The sequence below is a fragment of the Ovis canadensis genome, chromosome 11 (genome assembly GCF_042477335.2).
Source record: "Ovis canadensis isolate MfBH-ARS-UI-01 breed Bighorn chromosome 11, ARS-UI_OviCan_v2, whole genome shotgun sequence".
NCBI classification, from domain to species: Eukaryota; Metazoa; Chordata; class Mammalia; order Artiodactyla; family Bovidae; genus Ovis; species Ovis canadensis.
The window spans coordinates 35684602-35693933 of NC_091255.1; the positions used below are offsets into that span (position 1 = coordinate 35684602).

General features: G+C 49.0%; 1 protein-coding gene across 5 annotated transcripts; it reads left to right on the plus strand.

Moving 5' to 3' along the window:
• The first annotated feature begins 91 nt into the window (after positions 1 to 91).
• Positions 92 to 9315, plus strand: CHRNB1 (cholinergic receptor nicotinic beta 1 subunit). Of its 5 annotated transcripts, none has more exons than XM_069603364.1 (11): positions 92 to 220; positions 306 to 445; positions 1021 to 1065; positions 1540 to 1649; positions 1753 to 1861; positions 2213 to 2360; positions 2824 to 3033; positions 6090 to 6313; positions 6796 to 6977; positions 7330 to 7477; positions 8218 to 9315. In XM_069603364.1, exons 1-11 carry the CDS (start codon positions 160 to 162, stop codon positions 8356 to 8358), a joined length of 1518 nt encoding a protein of 505 aa, XP_069459465.1. In that variant the 5' UTR covers positions 92 to 159; the 3' UTR covers positions 8359 to 9315. The 5 variants fall into 5 exon arrangements, 3 of the variants coding, with proteins under 3 accessions (XP_069459465.1, XP_069459463.1, XP_069459464.1); XR_011259844.1 differs by having other exon boundaries at positions 94 to 220; positions 6796 to 7152; XR_011259843.1 differs by lacking the exon at positions 6796 to 6977 and adding an exon at positions 6978 to 7152 and having other exon boundaries at positions 94 to 220.
• The last annotated feature ends 17 nt before the right edge of the window (positions 9316 to 9332 follow it).

Below are 9332 nucleotides of genomic sequence, written 5' to 3' on the forward strand. Positions count from 1 at the left end.
CAGTTGCTCGGGGCGGGATCAAGTCCCAGGGGCGGGGCGGGTGGGCTGGCAGCTGCCCCCCAATAACAGGTGCACATTCCTGGGCGCCTCGTCACTTCCCCTGCGCTGGCTTGTCCTGGCGACTCACCCAGCGGACTCACTGAGCGACGCGGGCGGGCTATGACCCCAGGGGCGCTGCTTCTGTTCCTGCTGGGGGTGCTGGGGGCGCATCTCGCCCCGGGTAAGTGTGGGCCTCAAAGAAGCAGTGACAGGGCCAGAGGTCGTGGCCGGGCATCAAAGCTTCACTCAATTCTTTCCTCCTCCAGGCGCCCGCGGCTCGGAGGCGGAGGGCCGACTCCGCGAGAAACTTTTCTCAGGCTATGATAGCACGGTGCGGCCGGCGCGGGAGGTGGGAGACCGTGTCTGGGTCAGCATTGGTCTCACCCTAGCGCAACTCATCAGCCTGGTGAGGGCGCACGCGGGAAGTTGCGTCCCGCCACTAGGCGACTAGGGGCGTGGCTTTAGGCAGGGCGGGATCCAGGGACCACTGGGGGAGGGGGTCCGGGGCGAAGCCAGACTAGGAGACTGATGGGCTATTAGAGCAGGTTGGGTCGAAATCGGACCAATGGACAAGCTGTGGGCGTGGCTGCTGGACCGACCAGGGTAGAGCCGGGTAAAATGATGAACAGGCCTATGGGCGGATCTTGAAATGGAGCTGGGGGCCGCTGGACTGGCCGGAGGGCGGGTCTTGAGGCGGGGTCACAGGCTGGGGCGGAGCTTGGCGCCGGACAGGGTTAATAAACAGCAGATGGAGATTCAGTCCGGTCCACGTCGGGACTGGTAAATGAATTGGCTGGCCGTAAGGACCGCAGGAAATTTGCGAGATAGGGTTTAAATCCACGCAGGTTATAGGAGATGGGGCTTGAACCCGAGAGAGTGCGACTCGGAAAAAGAAGGGAGTTTCCAGGGAGAGTTTGACCTACCGAGCCCCTTATTTCTCTACACTTACATCATATCTACCCTTAAAATTTTCCCTTCTAGAACGAGAAGGATGAGGAGATGAGCACAAAAGTCTACTTAGACCTGGTACGGAGACCCCCGCAGGGTGGGAAAGGGCGGGCGACCTCGCTGCCTTTACAATTTCCTCGAATGTCCCGCCCAATAAGAATTTTTTTTTTTTTTTGCATCATGACCTCAGAAAACACATTTATAACTGAAACAGAGGCTTCAGAAAAGAATTTAAACTCTGGTTTGGGGCCACTCATGTGACTCCTGACCCATTAAAAGGGTCGCTAATTGCGGTTTGAAAATCACTTGCTCGTCAACCCCCTCGTTTTTACAAAATGGAAAAATTGGGGCCCGATGCGAGGGAAGGAAAATTAGTTAATGGGGTCCCAAAGAGTGCACGTGGAACTGGAATCAGAGCCTAGGCCTTCAGAACCACAGCCCAGACCTGCGCGGCTCTCCTCCCTTGCATTCCCTACCGGGGCTTCCTGCGCACGTCCCAAGGCTCCTCCCAGCCTCCCACCCCAGACGGCCCCTCAGCCTCTGCCTCCCTAGGAATGGACTGACTACAGGCTCAGCTGGGACCCTGAGGAGCACGAGGGCATCGATTCACTCCGCATCTCAGCAGAATCCGTGTGGCTACCCGACGTGGTGCTCCTAAACAAGTAGGATGTTCCCAAAGTCTGGGAAATGGGGCAGGGCCTCTGGAGGGGCGCGGCCTCCGGAGGACGGGGCCTGATCCGAGTTGATTTGATTCTTTTCCTACAGTAACGATGGAAATTTTGATGTTGCTCTGGACATCAGCGTCGTGGTGTCCTCCGATGGCTCCATGCGCTGGCAGCCCCCAGGCATCTATCGCAGCAGTTGTAGCATCCAGGTCTCCCGGCTCCATCTGGGAAGCTCAAGGCGATCGTAGAAACCCTCCCTCAGACCTACTCCTCCATTATCCCCATGACCTTCACATCCCTCTTAGCGTCTGTTGAGTTTCCTCTTCTCTGTCCACTTTCATTGACTTCCAGTCTTCCTTAGTGACCTTTCCTCCAATGTCCATGGCCTCCCCAAACAACCTTCTGATTTCTCTATGACTCCACTTCTAGGTGATCTCCCTTGGTGGTCTCTAGCTCCTGAGGGGCCATATCCTCTGACCCCTGTCTGCCCTGTGACCTCCCCAACTCCCCCAGCCCCAACCAGCTCTTTGGCAGCTCTAGTGACTCTCCATTCCATCCAGGTCACCTACTTCCCCTTTGACTGGCAGAACTGCACCATGGTGTTCAGTTCCTATAGCTATGACAGCTCAGAGGTCAGCCTGCAAACTGGCTTGAGTCCTGAGGGGCAAGAGCGGCAGGAAGTGTATATTCATGAAGGGACCTTTATTGGTGAGTGGGTATGACTTCCATGTCCATGGGGCTTTATGATTTCCAGTTTCTAACAGGCTGATAAACATATTCCATCAACAAGTCCCTGTGAGGTCGGCAAGATAGATATAACTATCTATATTTTGTGGGTATGGAAATTGAGACTCGTTCAAATAGAGATGGGCTGTCCAGCCCAGGGTCTATAGCTAGCCCCTTATTGCCCCTTATTATATCAGTCTCCTCTGCTCTAGGATGTGGTGGAGAAAGCCATATCTGGGAATTCCCTGGCAGTCTAGTAGTTAGGACTCTGTGATTTCACTGCTGAGGGCCTGGGTTCAATCCCTGGCTGGGGAACTACCACAAACAGCGTGGAGCAGGCAAAAGAAAAAGAAAGAAAGAAAGAAAGAAAGAAAGCCGTATCTGGCACCAACAAAGACATGTCCCATATCTGTCACCTTCTCTTCTCCCCCCTCACCCCTCCAAGAGAATGGCCAATGGGAGATTATCCACAAGCCTTCTCGGCTAATTCAGCCTCCAGTGGATCCTAGGGGAGGCGGGGAAGGACAACGTGAAGAAGTCACCTTCTACCTCATCATTCGCCGGAAGCCTCTCTTTTACCTGGTCAACGTCATTGCCCCATGCATCCTCATCACTCTCCTGGCCATCTTTGTCTTCTACCTGCCACCGGATGCAGGTAAGGGGGGAGGAGCCCCAGCTGTCTTACTTACCAATAGTTCAGCTTCTTCCTCTTCACCCATAATACAGGGAAGGTTTTCCTGCCAACTCAGGCCATCAGGAGTTGTGCTTAAGCAATCTTACCTAGGTTTTCCCTTCAAGAAGAGCCTTTGCATCTGGATTCAGGTTTCCCCTCCAACCTCAAGTGCTGTCTCCCCTCTGCTGCTCACTTCTCTGCATCTAGTAACTTCTGAACTCTTCCCTTCAGAATCCTAGGATCTCATCCCTGGAACTGCCACTCCTCTGACCTGCAAGCTCCCAGGCTTAGATAACTATTCCTTTCCTTTTTCCCATTCTTGGCATCCTCTGTCCCCTCACTTGTCAGATGCCTGCTGCTGCTGCTAAGTCACTTCAGTCGTGTATGACTCTGTGCGACCCCATAGATGGCAGCCCACCAGGCTCTGCTGTCCCTGGGATTCTCCAGGCAAGAACACTGGAGTGGGTTGCCATTTCCTTCTCCAGTGCATGAAAGTGAAAAGTGAAAGTGAAGTCGCTCAGTCGTGTCCGACTCTTAGTGACCCCATGGACTGCAGCCTACCAGGCTCCTCCATCCATGGGATTTTCCAGGCAAGAGTACTAGTCCCTAAACCTTCCATCTCCCTAGAAAATAATATCCAACAGTTCTCTAAAATACAGCACAAAGTGCTTAAGGAGTAACCTTGGGCAAATTCCTTAATCTCTTAGTGTCCTGATCTGGAAATAGGACACCCACTGTTCCTATCATGTAGGACTATTTTGAGGATTAACTGAGTTAAGAGAACTATGCAGGGTACTCTGTAAACTTTGTGTAAGTGTATGTAATTTGCTAATTTTGAGCACTTGCTATAAGATAATACAGATAATATGTTTTCTATGTGTGCGTGCGTGTGAAGTCACCTCAGTTGTGTCTGACTCTTTGCGACTCTATGGACTGTAGCCCACCAGGCTCCTCCGTCCATGGGATTCATATATTAACTCAATTCTAATCTTCACAACTCTGTGAGGTAGGTGCTGAATTGTCTTCCTGTTTCACAGAGGAGGATAAAGAGGTTAGGAGAGTTTGTCATTCAGCTGACCTTATATAGAGAGAGGCGGTGTCGCTATTCCAACCCTGGTTAGTACCAGTTTGATTCAGAGACTGATGTCCTAAACTCTGGAATTCAAAAGATGCTTTTCCCAGGAGTTCCCTGGTGGGCCTAGTGGTTAAGATTCTGGGCTTTCACTGCTGTGGCCCCCAAAACAAAACAAACAAAAAACACATGCTTTCCTTCTCTCTGGAATCAAGTCCTCTCTGTCTAAGGGAAGGAGAGTGATGAAGCTCTAGGGACACTTTCACATGTTACTTCTTCTTCTTGGAGCAAGGCAAATCTTGGAAACCAATATTATAGAACTAAACCAGAACAGACCATTAATGTTATTTATTTCAATACCTTCCCTGAAGTTCCCAGTACCTGTTGTATGTCACAGGAATAACCAGCCACCTGGCATATTCTTATATACTTTATTTCATTTTTAGATCCTTCAATTTGCTATACAGTTTGTGCTACAGGGGTTGGTCTATTAACTCATGCAACAATATTTGTTGAGCATCTGTAATGTGCAAGACACTGGGAATACATCAGTGAATAAAACAGACAAAAATCCCTACTCTCATGGAGTTTACATTCTAGTGGAGGAGACAGTCCAAGCATAATAAATAAATCCATTAAACAATATAGTGGAAGAGGTCAAGGGACTTCTCTGGTGGTCCAGAAGCTAAAACTCTGACCTCCCAGTGTAGGGGGCCCAGATTTGATACTTGGTTGGGGAACTAGATCCCACATGCTGCAACTAAGAGTTCGTATTCCACAACTAAAGATCCCTCATGGTGCAACTAAAAATTTCCACATGCCACAGCAAAGATCAAAGGTTCCTTCATGCTGCAACTAAAACCCAGTGCATCCAAATTAATAAATATGAAAAAAAAGAAGAAGAAGAAAAGGTCAAGTCCTAAGAAGGAAAATGAAGCAGGAGAAGGGTTTGGGGAGGATGAGGATGGGAGTAGGGGATGCAATTTATTTATTTATTTTAAAAATTATATTGAAGTATAGTTGATTTACAATGTTGTGTTTAATTTCTGTTGTACAGTAAAGTGACTCAGTTATACATATATATATTCTTTTTCATATTCTTTTCATTATGGCTTATCACAGGGGTTGCAATTTAAAAATAGGCTGGTCAGTGAATGTCTCACTAAAAAGAGAATATCTGATCAATATTAGAACAAAAACTTGAAGGAAGTGAGAGAATGACCGTGGTAGATATCTGAGGGAAGAAATTACCAGGAGGAGTTAAGAGTGAATGTGAAGACTCTTGAGGTGGGAGTATGCCTTGCATATTCAAGAAATAGCCGATGTAACTGAATCAAGTTAGCAAGAGAGAAAACAGTAGGAGACGAAGTCAGAGAGTTTATGGGAAGACCTTGCTGCAGTAAGGACTTTTGGCTTTTATGCTAAAGGAGATAGGAAGCTACTGGAGTGTTATGATCTGATTTACATCTTTAAGGGATCCGTCTGGATGCTCTGTTGAAAACAGTCAGCAGGGGGCAAAGGATGAAGCAAAGAGGAGGCCTTTATAATAACTCAGACCTGAGGTAATGATGGCTTGTACCAATAAGGTTTGGTATGGATTGGATATGGGATGAGAGGGACAAGAGCAGAAAATGACTCAAAGGATTTGGCTTGAGCCACAGGAAAGATGGAGTTGTCATTTATGAAATGTGGAAGACTGTGGGGAGAGTCGGCAGTGAGGGAATTAAGTATTGGACATGTTAAATCTGAGATGTTGGTTGGACACCCAAATGGAGGAGTTAGGAAGACAAGCGTGGAATTTAGGGGAATAAGTCCAGGTTGGAGGTTTAAATGCAGGAGTCATTTGCTTGCAGTTGGCCCTTCCAAAACCCTGTCTGAGTGGGCTGGAAACATGGTCACTGATTATGCCAGGGAGATCTTCTTCTGGCAAAGCCGAATTCTTCCACCTTCCCCTCTGTCCCCCAAGGAGAGAAGATGGGGCTCTCCATCTTTGCCCTGTTGACCCTCACTGTGTTCCTGCTGCTGCTGGCAGACAAAGTACCTGAGACCTCCCTGTCTGTCCCCATCATTATCAAGTACCTCATGTTCACCATGGTCCTCGTCACCTTCTCAGTCATCCTCAGTGTTGTGGTCCTCAACCTGCATCATCGCTCACCCCACACCCACCAAATGCCCCTTTGGGTTCGTCAGGTAAGAAGACCTCCTCCTTCAACCTGTGTTAACTCTAAATCCTAGTATTTGGATTTTTGTCCAGGCTTTGCTCCTTTCTCCCATCAGCTTCAACCTTCCCTTTCACAGACCCGAGGGAGACTACAGCTTCAACTCCTGGTAGTGTCCGAGTGCCAGGGTCTTTGGGTGTTGAAATGTTGCACAATTAATTTTATCCTCACATTATTAACTCTGTGTGGATTCCAGACTCTCTTCATCAATACTGCCCTTTGTGGGGTGGGTCCCATGGAAGCATTCCAAGGGCTAGGTACTATCAGGGTGGCGGCCCTTAGAACTTTTCTTTCCAGTCAGGATGTCTCCTAACCCACTTAAGAACTCTGGGCCCTGTGGGACTCAGGCACGCTTGGCAGGAGTGGGCACGTGCCGGGGGGTGGTTTGCGGCTTCTCTTCTGGTCTCAAGGCCTGAGAACCCCCTCCAACACGCCTGTTCATCTACTCTGCAGATCTTTATCCACAAACTCCCTCTGTACCTGGGTCTGAAGAGGCCCAAACCTGAGAGAGACCAGATGCTGGAGCCACCTTCCATAGCTCTCAGGGATTCTCCAGGAAGTGGCTGGGGTCGGGGAACAGATGAATATTTCATCCGCAAGCCACCAAATGATTTTCTCTTCCCCAAACCCAACAGGTAATACCTACTCTCCATCGCCCACATAAAAGGGAGAGGGAGAACTACAATTCCCAGAAGACTGTGCGGTGCAGGCGACCTAAGCTCCCGGAGGTTGTGGTTGAGCATCATGGGAGTTGTAGTATGCCATCTGTTGCCCACTTTGTGGAGAGGTGGGAACTGAAACGCCTAAGAGGTTAGGAAAAATTGCAGAAGGTTAGAGAGGTCGCCGCCATAGGCGAGAACCTGAGGGGCCCTCTCACGTTTTGAAACCCAGACTTGCGTTGGAGGAGGGAATTGGGGCAGGGGCTAGAGCACCCGCCCAGGCTGTCTTTGCGCCTTGGGCGTGGCCAAACAGTCCCGCCTCTTCCAGGTTCCAGCCTGAACTGTCTGCTCCAGACCTGAGGCGATTTATCGATGGTCCAAACCGGGCTGTGGGTCTCTCTCCTGAGCTACGGGAGGTCGTTTCTTCGATCAGCTACATCGCTCGACAGCTGCAGGAACAGGAAGACCATGACGCGGTATGTCCACCGAGGGTGGACCAGGGCAAGGCCTGGGGGCCCTTGGCTCCACCCGGAAACAGGCTCCGCCCCCAGCACTCGGTGTTAATTTTTTAAATTATTTATTTGGCTACGTCGGGTCTTAGTTGTGGCATATCGGAGAAGGCAATGGCAACCCGCTCCAGTACTCTTGCCTGGAAAATCCCATGGACGGAGGAGCCTGGCAGGCTGCAGTCCATGGGATTGCTAAGAGTCAGACTGAGCGACTTCACTTTCACTTTTCACTTTCATGCATTGGAGAAGGAAATGGCAACCCACTCCAGTGTTCTTGCCTGGAGAATCCCAGGGACAGCAGAGCCTGGCGAGCTGCCATCTATGGGGTCGCACAGAGTCATACACGACTGAAGCGACTTAGCAGCAGTTGTGGCATATGGGATCTTTGGTGGTGGCATGTGGGATTTAGTTCCCTGACCAGGGCTTGAACCCGGGCCCCTTGCATTGGGAGCGTGGTGTCCTAGCCACTGGACCACCAGGGAAGTGCCTCGGGTTTATTTCTGAGTGGAAGTTTGCCTCACTGGGTCCTGTCTTTACTTTCCTTCTTGTTCTTGATTCACATCCATTGCCTGTGGTGGCTCTCTGCTGTTCTGAGGCCGGCCCTTGTCTCAAAGCTGTGGTGGGAGGATCTGGATGGGGCACAGGGCCTTGGGGCAGCCGTTCCTGGGGGTCCGGACTCAGGAACAGTTTCCTCTGCCTGACCCCAGCTGAAGGAGGACTGGCAATTTGTGGCCATGGTCGTGGACCGCCTCTTCCTGTGGACCTTCATCATCTTCACAAGCGTTGGGACCCTCGTCATCTTTCTGGATGCCACGTACCACTTGCCCCCCGCCGACCCTTTTCCTTGAGGCTGGAAGGTGGAGATCCAGATCCTTGGCCAAGTGAATTGAGAGTTTAGCAGGGCTCTCAAGCCCTATACCTTTCTGCATCTTAACTCCATCACTAGGAGTCCAGTTCTCTCATTTCGTTTCTAAGGAGGGAGCCTAAATGGGACTAGGCATTTGGGGGACTTGGGCCCACCTGAAATGCACTAACCGTTTATTATTCTTTGGCTTCTTGAGGAAGCTCTATTGGATGTTAACACCTATGCTGGCAATGAATGGAACAAACAACAAGAACTAGACTTGTATGCCTTCTAAAGGCAGGAACTCTGTCTTGTTCACTGTAATATCCCAGGCACCTAGCACAGATCCTAACCTATATAGCAGTTACCTCTGGTTGAATTAATAGGGAATTTTTTTTTCCTGTGAGGAAATACACTAAGTAGTAGTGTTGATGTTTGCGTGTTGGGACTAGTGGTCATTTTTTGTTTTTGCCTTTCTGCAGTTTATCATATTTGTAATATGTAATATCTTTAGGATTAAAAAAGAAAAGGTTATTTCTAAAAGATGCATTTGTAATGAGGATAAAAAGCACACTTTTAAAACTTCAAGTGCCAGCTTTGATGCTCAAACTTTGGGCAAGCTACTAAATTGCTCTGTGCCTCAGTTTCCCCATCTGTAAAATGAAGCTAATATTAACAGTATTTAGAATCTGCTCCCTAGACTGAGCATCATATAAGAAGAGAACAAAAACATTATACAATATACATCAGAGTTACACACTGATATGTTTTGTTTGGCTCATGTTGTTGGCCAAAATTTAAAATCTGGTTTGCTACTTTTAAAATGTAAAACAAAAAATGACTCTCCTTTGGGGTCGGCCTGCCTTCACGCCTCGAGTGTACTATCCTTTGTTGACTGACTAAAACTCTGAGCTGTAAAAAAATTATAAATAAATAAAAATGTGGATATTTCACAGAGAAATTTGGATTTCTGGCTTC